We start from the raw sequence: 21785 nt of genomic DNA, 5'->3' as shown, positions 1-21785 counted from the left end.
GTAGGGATTTTTTTAAGTTTAAATCTAATTTTACCTACTCTATTCCTGCTGTATCTAGAGTTTGTAAGTAGGCAGAACTGAAAGAATTGCCAATTCCTTTCAGCTACCTGCCATCAGGTGCTGTAACAGTCAACCCACTTTCTGCCAGCTGCTTGTAAAATCTGGTATTACAGCAGATTTACCTTCTGGTTCTACCAAAAACCAAGTGATGACTGAGCCAGATACAGAGAGATATAATCTTGGAATCATAATTAAGTTGTCCCAAATCTTATTTTGCCTGGATTCAGGAGGGAAAGATGAGTGAATTTCACATGTATTCTACTAAATGGTATACAAGGGGAAATGGCTTATATGAATGGATATTTCTATCATTTGTAACTATCTTTTGAAAAAAATACTGGTTATTTTTCTTTATTCAACAATCAAGTGAAAATTTGAAAAGCTAACATTTTAAGAAAAAGGATATTTGGACTCTAGTTTACTTATATGTCAGAGGAATATTGCTAATAATTCAAAATCTCATTTAAGTTCAGGTCTTTTTTTTTAAAGTTTATTTATTTATTTTGAGAGAAAGAAAGAGAGTGTGTGAACAGGGGTGGGGCAGAGAGAGAATCCTAAGCAGACTCCACACTGTCATTGCAGAACCAGATGTGGGGCTTGAACCCATGAACCATGAGATTATGACCTGAGCCGAAATCAAGAGTTGGACGCTTAACCTACTGAGCTACCCAGCTGCCCCAGGTTCAGGTTTCTTTCTTTTTTTTTTTTTTTTTAAATTTACATCCAAATTAGTTAGCATATAGTGCAACAATGATTTCAGGAGTAGATTCCTTTCTGCCCCTTACCCATTTAGCCCATCCCCCCTCCCACAACCCCTCCATAAACCCTCAGTTTATGAGTCTCTTCTGTTTTGTCCCCCTCCCTGTTTTTATATTCTTTTTGTTTCCCTCCCCTTATGTTCATCTGTTTTGTCTCTTCAAGTCCTCATATGAGTGAAGTCATAAGATTTTTGTCTTTCTCTGACTAATTTCACTTAGCATAATACTCTCCAGTTCCATCCACGTAGTTGCAAATGGCAAGATTTCATTCTTTTTGATTGCCAAGTAATACTCCATTGTATATATATACCACATCTTCTTTATCCATTCATCCATCGATGGACATTTGGGCTCTTTCCATACTTTGGCTATTGTTGACAGTGCTGCCATAAACATGAGGGTGCATGTGTCCCTTTGAAACAGTACCCCTGTATCCCTTGGATAAATGCCTAGTAGTACAATTGCTGGATTGTAGGGTAGTTCTATTTTTAGTTTTTTGAGGAACCTCCATACTGTTTTCCAGAGTGGCTGCACCAAGCTCGCATTCCCAAGGTTTCTTTTAAAAGCTCTCCTTGGCAACCTTTTTCAAGCTCACAGCCTTAACTACTGTACTGCTTTATAAGCTCATGGTGCCCAAAGTTTAGTCTTCAGTCAAGACTTTTTTTCTAAGTTTTGGCCTATATATCTAAAAACCTACTAGATCTATCTCCATGTGAATGTCATTCAGGCAACTCAACTTCAAAATGTCAAAAATTGAATTCTTCCTCTCAAAAACAGAGTTATCTCTTGTTAAGTCTTATAAGCCTTGGTGAATGGCTTCACTCTCCACCTAGACTCTGAAATGGGAGACCTGATTGGGATTCCTAGTTTTGTCCCTTTCCTTTATCTAATTGATCACGAAGTTCGCTTAGTTCTAACTCGTACTTGTTTTTTTTTTTTTCCTTACTGCTATTATCTTACTTCAGCAACCTCTCCCTCTGTTTTTTTTTTTTTGTTTGTTTGTTTTTTTTGTTTTTTTTGAGAGAGAGAGAGAGAGAGAGAGAGCAAGTAGGGGAGAGGGGCAGAGGGAGAGAGAATCCCAAGCAGGCTCCATGTTCAGTGCAGAGCGATATGGGGCTTGATCCCACGACCCTGGGATCATGACCTGAGCTGAAATCAAAAGTTGGACGCTCAACCAGCTGAGCCACCCAGCACCCCAACCTCTCCCTCTTTTAAAATTTGTTTAAAATTTGATGTATGTAAAAGTGCATAGCAAAGTTTAATATGTAGTTATAAAATAAGCATCCATATAACTAACACCTTTGAAACATCCCCTCTTCCCGCCATCTCTTCCCTATCTTCCTTGTCCTTATTTCCAAGTGTCCTTGTCCTTTTCTTTGTTTTCTTGCTTTGTATACATTGTAAATTATATCATCCCTCACTATGTATGTAGTTCATCACACTGATGTTCCCTTTAGTCTTGCCATATTCCCTCCTTCCACCCCTAGTATATCTTTCACTTTGCTTGATAGAGTGATTGATCTTACTCATGCTTGAAACCCTTCTGTGCCTTATAGCTTGATTGCTTACTACTAATTGCTCTTGGTGAACTGGCTTTTATAAGTCTCTTCTGCCATACTTCCCTGTTTCCTCCAGCTTTATCTGAACTGCTTTGTTTTTACTCTTTGTCTTTACTCCTACACTTCTCCCATTCTCTACCTAGTTCATTCCTATTCACCGTTTGAGACATCTCTAGCTTTGCTTTACTGTTTTGGGAAAACCTCCTTCCCTCTGTTCCTGTTTGTGTTTTGTTTTGTTTTTTTGATTTTTTTTTTTTTTTTTTTTGCTATGTAAGACTTTGTATGTGTATTCTGTAGCATTTTATCACTGTAGGCTAATGCTATGGATGGTTTACTTCTCTGTCTCTTGGCCCTTTGATGGTAAGATCTTTCATGGCTTATTTTTCCTTCTTTCTCCCCCACTTTCTTATATGGTATCACGTACACAGTGGGTACTCAATAAATATTAAATAATTTACCAGGTGAATTTCCATGTCTGTTCTCATCATGTGTACACACACTAGTGTTGGCTCTGTTTGGATGATGGATGGGCATCTCAAGTTTGAATATTACCTCTGAAAATATCCTTTGTTTTCATACTGAGCTATTTGTAGTTCTCAAATCACATCATGGTGTTGCTCCTCTCCTGGAGCATGGCACGTATGTCTTGTTAATTGCTGTAAACCTTTGCAGGTTTGAGTTAGCTACAGGACTGAGTCCCTAAAGAGAGAAGTATTTCTATTTACATCTGCATTTCCAGTGTATAACCAGCACATGGCATATAATACGTAGCGACTTAGGCAGAGTTAGAGGAATGGGTATGTAGGTTTTAAATAGGGTTTTTATGTCCCTTCACCTCCCCCATCAAAATCAGCAGCAGATGTTCATAGAGAACAACTTGGCATGCAATAAATATTTTCATAATGCCAACAGCAACATTTTCTAACTGCTTATAGAAATGCATTAAATTAAAAAGGGAAAGTGAGTCTCTATTTCTGTTTATAGATACTTCAAATCTGTCATGGAAGAAAGTAGGTCATATTTACATCAACACAATTTAAATTAACAGAGAAAATTAGATATAAACTAGTGCTGCCTTAGTCCAGTGGCCTTCCAAATATTTTTGCTTGTGTGTTCTCTAAATAATTTTGAAAAGCAATATACTCCTTTGCATGTTTTTAAGTTGATGGTATCTGAAATTTTTGTCAAGAGTTTAGATAGTTACAGGGCACCTGGATGGCTCAGTTGGTTGGGTGTTTGACTCTTTGATTTCAGCTCAGGTTGTGATCTCATGGTTTATGGGACTGAGCCCTGCATCAGGCTCTGTGCTGTCCACACGGAACCTGCTTTGGATTCTATCCCTCTCCCTCTCTGCTCCTCTCCCCCTCTCATGTGCTCTCTCAAATAAACATAAAAAAAAGAGTTTCAGTTGTTAAAAAGGATCTAATTTCTAGACTTGCATATTGTGATTATGTTTTACTTTTATCAAAACCTTGGAGTTTTTGCCTGTTGATTGAAATTAACTTGTTCTTATATATCCCTATGACAGCCATCTTATTTCTTAATTGTAAATCTGTGATAGATAAGGCATGGGGTCTTGCTGTTAATATCTGGGCTGGAAGGAATAAAGCACATACATCCTCTTTAGTATTTTTTCCCGAACTTATTTTTGCTTTATTTTTTTATTTATTAAAAAAACTTTTTTTTAATGTTTATTTATTTTTGAGAGACAGAGAGAGAGAGTGCAAGAAGCAGGGGTGGGGCAGAGAGAGAGGGAGAACAGAATCCGAAGCAGGCTCCAGACTCTGAGCTGTTAGCACAGAGCCCGAAGCCGGGCTCTACCTCACGAACTGTGAGATCATGATCTGAGCTGAAGTCGGATGCTTAACTGACTGAGCCACCCAGGCGCCCCGATATTTTTTGCTTTATTCTTAAGGGACTTTCAGTATTAATGCATTCTTGAATTGCATTTACCCTACTCTTCAAAGTTTTTTATATCCAGGGAAATGCCCTATAATAAGACTGGGATAGCTGAGAAAATACTTTTCTTTGGTCAAGTGGGAGAAAATTGTAAGGAAAGTGTGGGTTAAGGAAGATTTGTAGGACACAGACTTTGTCAGGCAAATCAGTTTTAGGAAGGAGTAAACACAAGTTGAAGAAAGTTACAGGGTTTAGACCTCTTTTTGTGCCATGGACTCTTTGACAATTTAGTGAAGCCTGTATCCTCAAGAGTATTATTTTTGCAGTCAAATGCTCTACCACTGAGCTTTACCCCTACTCAAGAGTATTATTTTTGGTTCAGCTCATCAATTTCTACAAAAGCCTCAGGGATTCCACTGGGATTACATTGAGTATATAGATCAGTAGGGAAAATTGGTGTTTTAACATTATTGAGTTTTTCAATTCATAAACACAATCTTTCCTTTTTTTTTTAAGTTTTTTATATTTATTTATTTATTTAGAGAACATGCACATGCATATGCATGGAGGAGGGACAGAGGGAAAGACAGAATCTTAAGCAGGCTCCACCCCGAGTGAGGAGCTGACATGGGGCTCAATCTCAGGATCATGAAATCATGACCTGAGCTGAAATCAGTAGTTGGTCGCTTAACCAACTGAGGCACCCAGGTGCCCCCACAATCTTTACTTTAAGTCTTCTTCGGTTTTTCTCAGCAGTTTTTGTTATTTTCATTGTACAAGTCTTATATATCTTTTAAATTTAGATAGGTGTTTCATGTTCTTGAGATGGTATTTTTGAAATTTCAGTGTTTGTTTCTAGTATAAATAGTCTTTAAAAAAATTGTTTTTAATGATTATTTTTGAGAGAGACAGAGCGTGAGTGGGGGAGGGGCAGAGAAAGAGGGAGACACAGAATCTGAAGCAGACTTCAGGCTCTGAGCTGTCAGCACAGAGCTTGACTCAGGGCTTGAACCCGTGAACCATGAGATCATGACCTGAGCCGAAGTGGGAGTTTAACGAACCAAGCCACCCAGGTGTCCCAGAAATAGTCTTTTTTAAAAAAATATTCCATTCTTACATTCTACTGTAATGCTAAACTCATATTCTAGTAGCATTTTTGTAGATTCCTTCTGACTTTCATTGTACATGATCCGAATACCTTTTTATTTTGTTCTCTTAATTGCTTTGGCTAAGACCTCCATTAGAATTTTGAACTGAAGTGGTAAAAGTAAATATTTTTACTTTAGGAAGAAAGCAATCAATCTTTTATTTTTAAATATGATAGTAGCTGTAGGTATTCAAAGATTCTATTTATCAGATTGATGAAGTTCCTTTCTTTCCTTCTTTACTTCCTTCCTTTTTTAAAGTAGGCTCCATGCCCAATGTGGGGCTTGAACTCACAACCCTGAGATTAGGAGCATCATGCTCTATCAACTGAGTCAGCCAGGAGCCCTGAGGAAGTTTTTTTTTGTTTTTTGTTTTCCTGTTCTAAGCTGAGAATTTTTATTGTGAATATGTATTGAATTTTGTTAAAAATCTTTTTTGCCTTTATTGAGATGATCATACGCCCCTCCCCCATTATGTAGTTAGTATGGTGAATTACATGAATTTGGTTTTTTTTTAATTTTTTTTTAATCTTTATTTTTATTTTTTGAGAGAGAGAGAGAGAGACAGAGCATGAGCTGGGGAGGAGCAGAGAGAGAGAGGGAGACACAGAATCTGAAACAGGCTCTAGGCTCTGAGCTATCAGCACAGAGCCCGATGAGGGGCTCTAACTCACAAACTGCGAGATTATGACCTGAGCCGAAGCCGGACACTCAGCCTACTGAGCCACCCAGGCGCCTCTACATGAATTTGTTTTGAGTGTTAAATCAACCTTGCATTCCTTAGATAAATCTCACTTGGTTATAGGGTTGGGTTTATTGGATTTGATGTGCTAATATTTTGTTAAGGATTTTTGCATGTTGATGAGAAATATTGGTATGCAGTTTTCTTGGGTCATTAGTTGTTGGTATCAGGACAATACTGACTATATAACATGACATGAAAATTGTTCTATGTTCTAGAAGAGCTTGTACAGATCTGGTTTTTATTTTTTCTTTAAATATTTTATAGAATTCAACAGGGAAGCCATTTGAGCCTGGAGTATATTTTGTGGTAAAGGTTGTAGTTATGAATTGGATTTCTTTTATGTAGGACTATTCTGAGTTCCTGTTCCTTCTTAAGTCAATTGTTTTGGCTTTCAAGGATTTTTTCCATTTCATCCAAGTTGTTGAATTAATTGGCATAAAGTCATCTATAATACCTTATTGTTTAAAATCTGGGATTTATATAGGATTAGAATCTGTAGGATTTCCTCTATTTCTGATATTGGTCATTTGTGTCTTTAAACATTTTCTTAATGTAGTTAGTGGCTTTTTAAAGCCATAGTTTTTGGCTTCATTGATTTTTCTTTTATTTCTGTAAAATAGAGTGTTACATTAAATTCAATGTGTTTCATTGATTTCTACTTATTATTTTCTTTTTCCTACTTAATTTGAGTTTAGTTGTTTTTTTTATTTTTTCCCCTAGCCTTCTAAGATGGAAGGTGACAGCACTAATTTTGGTGTTTTTTCCCCCCTCATATAAACATTTAAAGTTGTGTATTTTCCACTAGTCACCAGCTTGCCTACATCCCACAGATTTTTACTTTTCAGTCACCTCAAAGTATTTAAAAATTTCTGTGACTTATTTATTTTAGCCCTTGGGTTATTGAGAAGTATTTAATACATATTTGAGAAGTTCAAATATGTTTTGCATTTTTTTAAAAAGATATTTACCTACTACTGATTTCTAGTTTAATTTCATTGTGGTCAAATAATGTATTTTATATTTCAGTAGTTTTACATATGTTGAGATTTGTTTTATGGCCAAGAATATAGTTAGTCTTTTTTTTATTTTTTAAAAATTTTTAAATTATTTTTGAGAGAGAGAGAGAGAGAGAGAGCAGGGAAGGGGCAGAGAGAGGGAGACACAGAATCAGAAGCAGGCTCCAGACTGAGTGCTCAGCACAGAGCCCGACGCGGGGCTCGAACTCACAGACCGCGAGATCGTGACCTGAGCTGTAGTTGGCCGCCCAACTGACAAAGCCACCCAGGAGCCCCAAGAGTATAGTTAGTCTTAATTAATGTTCCATGTACACATGAAAACAAAATGCATTCTGCTCTTGTCAAGTAGGATATTATGAGTCGGTCATGTTGTTTGATAGTGTTGTTTATGTCTTCTATATCCTTACTGATTTTTTTTTTTGTCTGCTCAGTCTATGTCCATTTATTTCTGAAAGAGGATCCTTGAAGTCTCTAAGTATAATTATGGATTTGTCTGTTTCTTTCAGTCATTTTTTGCTGTCTTTATTTTAAAGCTCTTATTCAGTATGTACACATTTAAGATTTTATGTTTTCTTGATGAATTGACATCTTTGTTATTATGAAATGTTGCCTATTCTGTTTGTAATTAATATAGCCACTCTTGCTTGGTATATTTTAACATTTTTTTCAGTTTTAAGTCATCCTGTAATGTGGACTTTTTTTTTTTTTAATGTTTATTATTTATTTTAAGAGAGACAGCAAGAACGTGCATGAGCTGGGGAGGGGCAGAGAGAGAGGGAGAGAGAGAGAATCCCAAGCAGGCTCCAGTGTGGGACTTAATCCCATGACCATGAGATTATGACCTGAGCTGAAATCAAGAGTCAGACACTTACCCGACTGAGCCACCTCGACACCCCTGGAGTGGATTTCTTGTTAGCAGTACATAGTTGGGTTTTGCTATTTAATCTAATTTGACAGTCTCATCTTTTAATTGGAATTTTAAATCATTTACACTTAATGTAATTATTTATAGGGTCAGATTTAAATCTACTCTCTTGCTATTTGTTTTCTACTTGTTACAGTTGTTCTTTGTTCCTTTCTTCGTCTTTTCCTACATCTTTTTGTATTCATCTTACTTTAGGATTCCATTTTATTTCCATTATTGACTTCTTAGCTGTATCTATTATTTTACTTATTAGTCTAGGATTTAATGTGTTTTTAATTTGCTATAATCTATTTTCAAGTGATGTTATATTACCTGAAATATAATAGAAGAATCTCTCAAATATATACTTCCATTTCTCCTCTCCTGTGCTTCTTTTGTTTTGTCATATTTTTTACTTCTACATATACCTATATATATATATATATATATATATATATATATATATATGTATACATATACCTATATATATATATATATATATATATATAGGTATATGTATTTTGTTTTTTTGCTTTAAATGATCAGTTATCTTTTAAAAATAACTTGAGAAGTTTTTTTATAAACCCACGTAATTTTTATTTCTAGTGTCTCCATTCTTTTTATGGATTCACATTTCCATCTGGTATCTTTTTCCTTCTGTTTGAAGGACTTCTTTTAATATCTCTTCTAGTGAATAAATTCTCTCAGATTTTGTTTTCCTGAAGAAATATTTCACATTTATTTTTGAAAGTTTTTTTTTCCCCTGCCTTATAGAATTCTAGGTTGACAGGTGTTTTTGTTTTTTTGTTTGCTTTTTTTAGCAGTTTACAGACCTCCATTCAGTTGTTCCCTGGCTTGTATATTTTCTGATTAGAAGTCTGGGGAAAATTCTTATCTTTTTTCCTTTCTATGTAATTTTCCTGTTCCCTCTGGCTGCTTTTAAGATTTTCTCTTACTGACTTTTAGCTATTTAATATGACATGTCCAAACATGGTTTTCTGTTTATCCTGCTTGTGGTTTATTGAATTTCTTGACACCTTGTATAGTTTTCATCAAATTCAGAAACATTTTGGCCATTATGCTTTCCAATATTATTTTTCCCTTTTCCTTCTTACTTTTGGGATTCAGTTATATATGTTATTACTGTGATATTGTCTCACAGGTCATCGAGACTTTGTTCATTTTTTTTTTCCCTAGGCTTTTACTCTACCTTCAGGTTTTACTAATTTTTTTTTCCTACTTTCTCTAATTTGTTAATCATATCCTCTAAATTTTTTATTTGAAATATTTTACTTTTTATCTCTAGAATTTTCATTTGGGTTTTTAAAAAAAGACTTATTTTCTTCATTATGTTTGTGTTTTCCTTGAAATACTTAGATATGTGATAGATTTTTTTTTTTTTTAAGTTTATTTATTTTGAGAGAGAGTGAGTGAACAGGGGAGGGGCAGATAGAGAAGGAGAGAGAAGATCCCAAGCCGATTCTGTGCTGCCAACACAGAGCCCAATAGGGGGCTCAAACTCACGAACTGTGAGATCATGACCTGAGCCTAAACCAGGAGTTGGATACTTAACCAACTGGGCCACCCAGGTTCCTTTATGATAGCTTTTTAATGTTTTTAATGTCTATAACCTATCATTTTGGAGGATTTATTGACTGATTTGTTCTTGATTATGAGCACATTTTCTTGCTTCTTGGCAAATCTAATATTTATTGATTGCATGGTGAACATTGTGAATGTTACATTGTTAGGCTTCTGAAATTTTTTTTGTCTTTCTTTCATGAGTATTGGGTTTCATTCTGGTCAGTTAAGTAATTCATGATTAGTTTGATCATTTGAGGCTTACTTTTAGTTTTTTAGGGCAGGTTTAGAGTAGATTTTACTCTGAGAACAGTTTTTCTCACTACTAAGGCATGGTTCTTTTGGGGTTTCTACTGAATGCTTTTGGTTGAGCATTGAGTACTCTACTCTAGCTGGTGAGAAATTAAATGAATTGCAGCCCTGTGTGGACTCTGGAACTATTCAGCTTACAGCTCTCTAGTTGGTCCTTGCCTGACTTGGTGGAGTTTCATACCATGTGTGGGCATCTTAGTGTTCAACAGTGCCTCAGATTTCTCTGAAAATTTCTGAGCTCTTTCTTAGCATAGTTTCCTTCTCTCTTTCTCTTTCTTTCTCTCTTGTTCCCTAATTTTCCCCTTTCTCTTTGAAATTGTATCCCAGAACTCCTAGGCACTTCTGCATCCTTGAACTCCAATTTGTCTCAACTCTTTTAAAAAAAAGAGTTTTTTTTTTAACATTTATTTATTTTTGAGACAGAGAGAGACAGAGCATGAACGGGGGAGGGTCAGAGAGAGAGGAAGACACAGAATCCTTAGCAGGGTCCAGGCTCTGAGCTGTCAGCACAGAGCCTGACACGGGGCTCCAACTCGAGCTGTGAGATCATGACCTGAGCCGCAGTCGGACGCGTAACCAACTGAGCTGCCAAGGAGCTCCTCTCCTCAACTCTTTAACTCAGCTAGACCGCTGCTTGGAATTCTGCTCTCTACTCTGTGGTTTGCAGTGTACCTCTAGGCAGAAAGCTGGAGCAATCCTGGGGTTCACCTTGTTAGTTTGCTTTCTCATTGGGATTACCTACCTGTGCTGCCTGAAAACATTAATTTCATACATTTTGTCCAGCTTCTAGCTGTTTAAGGTAAGAGGATAAATTCAGTCTTTGTTCCTACATCATGGCCAGAAGTGTGTAAAATTTTAAAAATATTTTATGAGGGGTGCCTGGGTGACTCAGTCCGTTAAGCATCTGACTCTTGATTTTGACTCGGGTCATGATCTCACAGTTTATGAGTTGGAGCCCTGCATTGGGCTCCGCACTAACAGGGTAGAGCCTGCTTGGGATTCTCTCTCTGCCCCTCCTTCCCTCTCTCTTTCAAAAATAAATATTAAAAGAAAAATATTTTATGACTTACTGCTTGTGCATATTTTACTGTCCTTTTGCCCTTGTGCATATTTTACTGTCCTTTTGCCATCAATGCTTTTCTTTTAGAAGATATTCTTGAGTGATTTCATAGGTCAACAGTAGTTATTTTACTTATTATTTTTAAAATTTCTCCAAATGCTTCTCTTTGTCTCTCTTTTTTTAATGCTTATTTATTTATTTTGAGAGAGAGTGAGTGTATGCAAGCATAAGCTGGGGAGAGGGGCAGAGAGAGGGAGAGAGAGAATCCCAAGCAGGCTCCATGCCCAGCACAGAGCCCAATGTGGGGCTTGATCCTATGACCATGAGATCCTGACCTGAGCTGAAACCAACAGTTGGATGCATAACCAACCAAGCCACCAAGGCGCCTTATATCATAAGGCGCCTTATCATATAAGGCGCCTTATTTTATTTTTCTGAAGTTTATTTATTTATTTTTGTAATCTTATACCCAACTTGGGGCTCAAACTTACGACCCCAAGATCAAGAATCACACGTTCTTGTGACTGAGGCTGCCAGGTGCCCCTCAATGATTATTTTATTAGTGAATGAAACTTGTATCAAATACAAACTTCTTGTTTAGTATAGATAGCATTAGCTCCTTTCAGGTTTTATATGGCTGTTTTTAGTCTGAAGAAAGATTTGGGCCCTCTAATACCCTTAAAGTATTGAGGGTTCATGTTATATAGTTGAACAACATTCATGTCAGCATCAAGTGTCTTTTCTCTTCCTGGTCTGTAATAATTGAGGTTGAAAGGAACAGTTTGGTTCCTAGATTTAAATTGCATTAGAATGTATTGGGTTCTTTGAAGACAAAACCAACATGTAGCTTTTATACTCTAGAATTGTTTCATTCCCTTTTTGGGGTATATTAAGTTTTCAGACTAAATAATGAATGTTAAGTGCTGAAACAAGTAAAAACAAATGATCAACGTTCCCCCGTTCCCCTGTGTTTCTAGGTAACTACTCAATATTGCAGCCATGGAGTCCATGCTTAATAAGTTAAAGAGTACTGTTACGAAAGTAACAGCTGATGTCACTAGTGCTGTAATGGGAAATCCTGTCACTAGAGAATTTGATGTTGGTCGACACATTGCCAGTGGTGGCAATGGGCTAGCTTGGAAGATTTTCAATGGCACAAAAAAGTCAACAAAACAGGTAAGTTTTAATTCAGAGTCCATTGGCAAAAAATGCACATGTTAATAAGTAGTATAATGTGCATATATGTTTTTATGTTAAGAAATGCCAAAAGTAATGGGTTCTTTACTTCTCATTTCCATCTAATGAAGTCATACAAAAATAAACGCTTTTAAACATGCCCTGAATCTCCTGGTTACAAATACATTGTTTGATATATCACCCCATCTTGTAATTTAATTTTGATTACTTAATAAAATAAATGTTTCTGTTGAGTAAAGGAGCATATTAGATTTTTAGCAAAGTATTTGTTTTGGAATAAAAATTGTGTTCCTTTTCAAATTTGTCAGTAAGCTATTGGCAAAATACTCAGTTAAATTTTCCAACATTAAATGCATTCTTATTTAGTGCATTCTTATTCCCCTTTTATTTTATATAAAATAAAAGTCTATTTTCTGGAAAATAGACTTCTGTAACATTCTTTTGTGTTTAACTTGATTTTATTATCAGAAAGGGGTACATTTGTGGAATAGCCGGTAAATGTGTTTTGAGATATACTGATTTCAAAGTTATTTTAAAAGTAACTGTTCTTTTAGCAGAGTCATTTGAATGAGTTGTATTTTTATTTTTTATTTTTTAATTTGACTTAAGAGAGCAACAGATGGTTCTCAGAAATGTGGAGGATTGTTAGTGTTAAATTTTACTAACAGTTTTCTGTTGGAATTTTTAAAGGATTGAAAAACCTCCAGGTTTAAAACCTCTGTAGAAATGTATTCTTTAAAAATAAAAATTACTGTTTCTAAAAGTACTTTTATTTCTCTACAAGTGAAACATATGGATTGTAAGGCGTTTGGGATTTATTACACATATTTTCCAGTAACTGTCACAGTCATACAATTGTGGATATACATTATTTGTGACTTTTCCAAAATCAGCTTATTTGCCAAACAAGTATATTAAAGACTCAATTGGCTTTGGTTATCCTTTTATGAAGTAGGAACCTTGGTCTTGTGATAGATTGCTGGTATGTGGTATGTATCTGACTGTAAATCTTGTTTTTATTGCCATTTGGTTGGAAGTCTTTAAGTTCAGAGCTGATCTTATCTTAAATGCTGATTGATTTGTCATTTTTCAACATTGTTTTCTCAGTTCACCAAGCTCACTAAAAAATAAGTGGTTTCTGGAGTATTGAATGCTTAAGCTATTAATGAGGCCACGAAGTTATGTAAATGATCAACCTCCAACACTAGCTTTTATAATCAGTTATATTATTGGCAAATCAAAGAACACCAAATGTACTAAATTTTGCATTATTTATTAAGGATGTAACCTAATAGTGTCTTTGTGCTTAACTGAAAGAGTTTCTAGGTGTTTGTGTTTATATCAGCAGTTCATATGCTGAAATTCTCTGATAATGTTGAAGCTTCTGTTGTTGTTCATAGAACATGAAAACCAGGCACAAATAATAGGTAATTAATTAGATATTGCACAATAATACAGCCATTCTCACTGCTCACTGCCAGAATTGGGTTCTCTTAGGAAACCACTATATCCCCCACCCCCCACACCCAAATTTATTGCTTTGTGGAAAAAGATAGTTTTGGAATGTATTCGTGGTTTTGTGGATGGATCTACATTCTTGGATGTAGTTTTGAATCTTCTTTCTTTGCCTCTTTCAAACCTACGGTGTTTTAAACTGAGTATCCTATCTGGACTACTGGCTAGTTCCTTAAGGAATAGCTACATCTGTAACCACCTTGGAGTTGAAGCCTCATTTTAATTTTTCCCTTACTCAAAGTTTTAATTCTTTTTTAGTTATCTCATTTTTTATTAAAAGGGAATCATAGAAGATAGATAATCTGGAGCTGTGCTATCCAGTATGGTAACCACAAGCTACATATGCCTATTACAATTCGTAAAAATTAAATTTGGTTGCAGTAGTCACATTTGGAATGTTCCTTAGCAATATATGGCTAGTACTACCATATTAGACATCGCAGGCATAGAACTTTCTATCATCACAGAAAATTATGTATGACAGTGTTGATCTTAGAGAAGCCAGGAGAAAAATAATGAAAAGGATATTCTTCTTCGTCTTTTTCCCCCCACATAAAGGGACACTGAGACTGAGAGCTTTTTTTTTTTTTTTTTAAACTCTCGCAGTCTTTCTTGATCTAGCATACAGTGTACTTGATTGAATTTGTGTTTTATAGCAGATTATATGATCTTAAATTTGACTTTGAAGTAAACATCAGGTTAGGTACTAGGGCTAGGAGATTCTCTTTGTGTACTTTTTGCCAAAGTTATTTGAAGTTCACAACAGTACACGATGAATTATAATTTCGGATCATGTACAACTTTTGACTTTTTAACCTAAATGAAGGTTTCTGAGAGGAGTGGAGTAGTAATAAAAGCACCTACAAAACAGATGAAAAAAAGTACATATTTATGAAACCTGGAATGTAGCAAGATAAAAAGAATTGGTAAATAAAAATTTACTTGTGTGCATGGTAACGTCATTGTACCTGATTGGATGTCTGTTATTATTATTATTCTGGCTTTATGCTTCCAAAACCAGTTTTTGCTAGTTTTTATTGTTTTACAAAGACATTCATTGAAGAAACATCTCATAGTGAGTAATTCATGAAGTGCAATGAACAATTCCTAAGAGTTTCAAGAAAAGTGTAAAGTTGATTTTTTTTTTTTTTGCAACTAAATAAGGTGTTTAGGCTAGGTTTGTATACAAAATAATTTTGTATGCAAAATTAAGATTTTTAAAAGCTATTATTTGGGTAAGCTTAACCAAACACAACTTGTAAACATGTTAAAATGGATAATTAATTATAGCTTCTTAGCATTTGAAGCTACTATTTAGACTTAAATACTATTTATTTTTTACTAGTATTTAGACTATACTAGTAATACTAAATACTAGTAAATACTAAATACTAGTAAAATACTAGTAAATACTAAATACTAAATTTACTAGTATTTAGACTAAATACTATTTAGTTCCTAACCCTTACTCTTTCTAGAATCTCAATAGAGATGTAAGACATTTCAGGGTGACATTTATGGAATGAAAATTGTGCCTATTTAGAGTTTTAAATATAAATGTATTTTTAAGAACTTATGCAGAACAGTGTACAAATCATGAGCGTATAGCTTGATGAATGTTCATAGTGAGCACACCTGTATAACCAGTATCCAGATCAAGGAAACATTGCTAATATTCATGTCTTCTCGTAGTCATTACCTCTCCCCACCTTCTCTCTAGGGGTAACTGCTATATGGTCCTTTGACACTTGAGAGTAACTTTTCCTGTTTTTGAACTTTATTTAAATGGAATCATGGTATATGTGCTCCTGTAGTTTGGCTTCCATTCCTTAAATGTATGTTCATGGGATATATCTATGTTGCTGAACATAGCAGTTTTTCATTATTATATGGGGAACTGCTATGAGCATTCTTAATGTGCCATTGGTATATATGACACATTATCTAGACATGGAATTGCTGGGTAATAGCGTTCGTGTTTGTTCAGCGTCGGTTTTTCCAGAGCGGTTGTATCCATCAGCATTTATAGTTTCTTCACATTCCTGCCAAACTTTTTTGTAGTCTTTTTTATTTTAGGCATTCTGAGCAGAGGATCTACTTTTATCTTATTTATTTAATTTATTTTTTAGCGAAGTATACTTGATACACAATGTTAGATTATTTTCAGGTGTACTACTTAGTGGTTCGACAAATCAATACGTTTTGATGTGCTCACCATAAGTGTTGCTACCATTTGTCACCGCACAATGCTATTTACCATTGACTATATTCCCTATGCTGTACCTTTTATCCCCGTGATTTATTTATTCCATAACTGGAAGCCTGTACCTCCCACTCTTCACTCATTTTGCCCATCTTCTCATCTGGCAACCATTAGTTTGTTCTCTGTATTTATGGGTCTGTTTCTGCTTTTTGTTTGTTTATTCATTTGTTTTGTTTTTTAGATTCCACATATAAGTGAAATCATATGGTATGATTTTCTGGTCTGACTTATTTCACTCCGCATAATGCCCTCTAGGTCCATCCATGTTGTCGCAAATGGCAAGATCTCAGGGTCATTTAATTTTTGAAAATTCAGTGAAATATTCCTTACTTCTCTACTTCTGAAACTTTTATGATGTCTGATAGGTAGTTAATTACTGGGCATTGAGTTTGTTCTGCTGTGTTTCTGTTATAACTTTATAACTGACTTTGTAGTTCTGCAGAGTAGCTTGTTTAGGATTAAAATGGTATCTAAACATAGGTGTTCTTTTCAAACATATTCTTATTTCCTTTATAAAAATATTTATTTTAGAGAGATTTCTGAGATAAATGCCTTTAATTGGATTTCGTTAACTTTTCTAGTTTTTAAATTCTACTTTATTACACAAACCATTAAAGGGAAATCTTTGGCCAAATTATATGTATCAATCATAAGTGAGAAATGGTTGCTTTGTATGTGTATATATATACACACAAGAAAGAGAATCCCAAGCAGACTCCATTTTCAGGGCAGATCCTGATGTGGTACTTGAACTCACGAACCATCAGATCATGGCCTAAGCCGATGTTGGATGCTGAACCAAGTGAGCCACCCAGGCACCCCTGGGGGAAGATGTTTTTAAAAAAGAGTGTATATGTGGGTGTGTTTACTGTTTAAACATTCATTTATTACTATAGGTATTTCTGTTTATTTTGACACAAGATTCTCTTGCCAGGAGACTACTCTTAAAATGAATTTAACAACATTTATTAATAGTCTTCTAGTCTCATTTATGATTATTTTTTATCCAGTTTTAGAATAGACTTTTTTTTTTTATTTTTTTTTATTTTTTTTTTTTTTCAACGTTTTATTTATTTTTGGGACAGAGAGAGACAGAGCATGAACGGGGGAGGGGCAGAGAGAGAGGGAGACACAGAATCGGAAACAGGCTCCAGGCTCTGAGCCATCAGCCCAGAGCCTGACGCGGGGCTCGAACTCACGGACCGCGAGATCGTGACCTGGCTGAAGTCGGACGCTTAACCGACTGCGCCACCCAGGCGCCCCTAGACTTTTTTTTTTTTTTTTTTAAATAAGTCAGCTTTAATCTTATTTTTGTCTTAAAAGTTACATTTGCTGCCCTGTTTCTTTTGCTTTGACAGCTGTGTAAGCTTTAAAACACCCTCAGTTAAATGACTCATCCTATGAAGATAATGAAGATAGACTGATTTTAAAAATATGTAATAAATATTTAACTGATATTCATTATTCTAGCCGCTCTACCAAATGTAGGCTTGGACATAGTCCCTTCCTTACTGCAAAATCTACATTATGTTATACAAATGCCAGTATTCATGGGTGAGGCTTGCTGATATTGTGTAGGCAAAGGCATAATTAAATTATTATAAAAAGTTAAATGATAATAAATAAAAGTTTTAAATAAAAGAAATTATTGTAGAAAGCTGAAAGTGTTAGTCAAGTTGCTTAGGTCAATAATGACCATAGACTATCTTTAATAATTTTAAGGTGTATATCTTGTTATCTCTGAGTCTTCTTAAATAACAAGTTGTTTTTAATTTAATCTAAATAAAAATTTAGGTTTTGTTTTATAATTTTGAGAAAGGAACATTGTTCCCAAATCATATGAAAAATACAGTGCATGATGGTTGTCACCACTGACCAGTCACAAAAGATCTGTAAAATAGAGATTCACAGGGAATATCTATGTCTCAGAAACCATCCCTGGTGGCTTTGAGGGATAGGTTACTGGAGGTCATGATTACTATTAGGAAATCCTAGACACATTGGTGTATATCTACTTAGATTTTTATTACTTAAGCTGTCTGGTTTTCAGCAAGAGTTCAACTTTGTAGTTAGCAAAATAGCTTTAAAAAATTATAAATTAGGTTTGTATCAATATGTAGTCTACATTTTGACCAGTAGTTTTTAGAGTAGGTTATTTTACAGCCATTTTTTGCTTAAAGATAGGTTGTTGAGAAAAAATACTTTTGAGTAGGTAACTTTCTTTGCCAATCTATTTTAAAGAATATGAAGTGAATAAGTAAACAATAGAGTGCAAAAGATTGTCTTACATTTTGTTTTAGTAATTTTTGTATAAAAAAGAGCCTCAAAATTTAATTAGAGTTAACAGTTGACTCTTAAGTGGAAAATATCCACTTAAGATACCTTCATCTTTTCTCAGCTTTTCTATATATTTGAAAATTTTCATAATGAAGAGTCAAAAAAGGTTTTAATTTAGGACAATAATGGAAAGCTTCCAGTAACTGCTTATCTTTATTGACCGCCACTGGGTAATAAACATCTGAGTGTCTTCTAGGTGTAAATCCTGTGGTGGATACAGAGATGCTTAAAGCATGGTTTCTTTCTTTTTTTCTTTCTTTTTCTTTTCTTTTCTTTTTTTTTTTTGTTGGCATGGTTTCTTTAATAAGCTTCTTTGAGAAGCTTGTAATACTTCTAAGGTGAGAGGGCTTTAACACAAATGATGTCTTAACAGGGTGGGTAGTGAAGTAGCAGAAGGAGAACATAGAAGTTAGGTGATTGTCTGTTCTGAAGAAAACTTTTGATGTGCAGGCTAAGAGTTTTAGGAGATCAGTATGAGGTCTAAGTGTTAGTCACAACTTTGTTGAAACTGGTTAATTTCAATTGATTGGAACAAAGAGAAAATCATTTTAATATAGTTGATAATCTATTCTGATCTATGTAGAAATCTTTTATCTGTGACCTAAAATAATAAATGAATGTCTGAGGGAGAGAATTTTGTGATGTGTCTTTTTCTCTTGAACTGTAGTGTTTTTCCTTAAGAGCAGTGAAATTGCAAGTGCTCAAAGAGCCATTTCATGTGATCTTTTTTTTAAGGACTCAAAACATCTTGAAAAAATAAACGCATTAAATTAGATGCATTTATAAAATGTGTTATAACAGAATACTTACTAAAATAAGATTGTGCTCATGAATAGTGAGATAGGAACTTGAACTTCTAGGTCATTTGTTTTTAGTTCAAATTAATATTACATAATGCTCTTAGCTCTTTCTTGATAGTTCTGTGTCTTACAATGATCAAAAGCGCTAAGATTATTTATATATGAGTGCTATTTAAACCTCTTAAATGATTGTTTTCCTGAAGGCATGTGTTATGTTTTACTGGGGTACTCTGTGTTTATTGGCTCTATTATTTCTGGGGAGACAGAATGTGGCCCTTAGAGTTAAAATGACTGGATTCAAATCTTGATGTTACCAATTGTGAGATCTTTAGATAGTACATTTATCTTCTCCACAGTGTCCTCATCTGTGAAGTGAGGGTAATAACTTGTAGGATTATTGTGAAGAATGAAACAATTCCTTAAAAGTACATAAATGCTTTGGGAATGGGATGTTCAAGTTGAGTTACTAAATAGTCCCTTTATGTTATCACTTTTCAGAGACTTAATCCTCTAAAACCCTTAACTTATTTGTATACATTTAAGGAGCCTCCGACCTAAAACAAGTTGTGTTTGAGAAATTGATTGGTTTGGGATTCTCCAGTGAATCTCTGTTAGGTAATTAGGTTGCCAGACTAACTTGTGAAAAACAGTAATTCTAATGTAGCAGAAATAATGAGGAGAGAACAATAAAATGGAAAGATACTGTCTTAGATATTGGTAGTTGAGCAGTAGTAGGTTTAATTAGAGGTTTTTGAAAGAGATTTCTATAGACATTGTGAAAGTCATTCAAAATCTTGCAAAGAATTTTGGAAAGCTAGCCTTGATTCTTTGCTAATTTTGCTTCCAGCTTTATCATTTTTCTTTCCATTTAGGATGGAGATGTAGCATCACTGATGCATTACACAATGGTAATATATCAACTATTAATACAGCTATTTTTTGAGTGATTTGTTAAGACTGGGTAACTGGATGGGAACTATTTTTCCTTGGATAAGAGAGAAAATGAAAGGAAGAAGATAGTTAAGTACAATATGTGCTTTTAATATTGTAGATAATAAGCTATAAATGATCTCAAAGAGTCACAGTGGGTGAGCAGCTTCCTGTACTTGTCCCATTCATTCCCAGTTACTACCCATAAGATGGGGATAGGGTGGAAGGAGAGAGTGAATATAGGTTATTCATATGTAAAAGGTGCTTACAAAATGGGTTTTTGTGTAAACAAGCATTTCCTGACATATATAAGCTTTCTTTCAAAAAGTGATTCAAGATTTTATAGTATACTCCAGGGTTATCATTATGAATAGCATTTTGAATTTTTAAACATTTTAGCTTTTATTTGAATTCTCGTTAAATAAGAGATTACTACATGGGATATAACCCATTACATGCACCTTTTGTGTACCAGAGTTCAAAGATGGAGATTTTCCTATGTTCTCCTTAGATGAGGGTTCTGGGTCTAATACTTTTAAAAACATTTAGATTTACTAATCATGAAGAAACCAACTTTTTGATATCAGGAAAGTATTACAGTGGTGCTATAATTTCTATGACATTAGATTTTAGTTATTTCCATTTGTAGACTATTGTGACACTCGGGTAAAGTTTTATTACTTCTATATACTCTTGATTAAAATTAGATACACTATTCTTTTATTAGGAAGTGGCTGTTTTTGTCTTTGATAAAAAGCTGATTGACAAATATCAAAAATTTGAAAAGGATCAAATCATCGATTCTCTAAAACGAGGAGTCCAACAGTTAACTCGATTACGACACCCTCGACTTCTTACTGTCCAGCATCCTTTAGAAGAGTCCAGGTAAATTTTTATAAAAACTTCCATAAAAGACTTGTTTTGAACAAATACTTAAAAATAATTTTATATTTAAATTCTGTCTGTACGGCATGCTATCAGTGACAAATTCTTATAAACTGAGTGTTGAGCTCTTATGGATTTACTATTTCCCTAAAATTTACTTGTATATTATGTGTATTTACCTCTTTGGAATTTTCTTCACATTTGCCATCAATCTGCATTTGCTTACTTTGTGCTCAGCACTGCAGTAGTCAAAGTGGAAGATGCAGAAGGATAGCATACAGTCCCTGCCTGAAAGTAGCTCTCCTTGCTAATGTGCTAGAATTTTTTGTATTCTTTGCATTTATTCCATATTTGCAGGCTATTTTTATGTATGTTTCAGGTACTCTTCTAGACATTTAACTTTCTGATTAACTTTTAACTTCTGATTAACGATTAACTTTCTGATATGCTCAGCATATCAGTAGCCCTCAGTTACTCTACCATTTATTTTTTTCAAGGATATCTTGGGAATTGTTGCTGAGAATGACAAGAATATGAAATTAATGTTGTGTAGTCTTAACTGGATCTTCAAGCTTATGGTGCTTTTAATGATACCCTAGCTATATAAACTTTTTCCACATTAGTCATAACCCCTAATTTCTTTCTTCCTTCCTTCCTACCTAGCAGACTGTATTCCTCTCTCTAAATTCAGAAGATCTTAACCAAATGGTTTGCCAGTTGTGTTCTGTGGACCCTGGAATTTTAAGGATGGGGAAGAACAGGCAGGTAGAGGAACAGAGCTGGCAGAGTTCCAGGCTTCCAGTCCACCTTCAGCCAGGA

At 34.7% G+C, this 21785-nt stretch overlaps 1 protein-coding gene across 3 annotated transcripts in view; it reads left to right on the top strand.

The window, feature by feature from the left end:
- Positions 1–21785, top strand: part of SCYL2 (SCY1 like pseudokinase 2) — a 69005-nt gene that overhangs the window by 3969 nt on the left and 43251 nt on the right. For all 3 annotated transcript variants that reach the window (XM_086712558.1, XM_086712560.1, XM_086712561.1), the window contains 2 exons: positions 12017–12215; positions 20809–20966. In XM_086712558.1, the coding sequence (XP_086568684.1) occupies positions 12039–12215; positions 20809–20966 (335 nt within the window). In that variant the 5' untranslated portion in view covers positions 12017–12038. The remainder of the gene's footprint in view (positions 1–12016; positions 12216–20808; positions 20967–21785) is intronic.

Source organism: Puma concolor, chromosome B4, assembly GCF_028749965.1.
Source record: "Puma concolor isolate L17-30 chromosome B4, mPumCon1.1.hap2, whole genome shotgun sequence".
In the NCBI taxonomy this organism is placed as follows: Eukaryota; Metazoa; Chordata; class Mammalia; order Carnivora; family Felidae; genus Puma; species Puma concolor.
The sequence above is the reverse complement of the archived record's forward strand: the minus strand, read 5'-3'. Positions and strand labels throughout refer to the sequence as shown.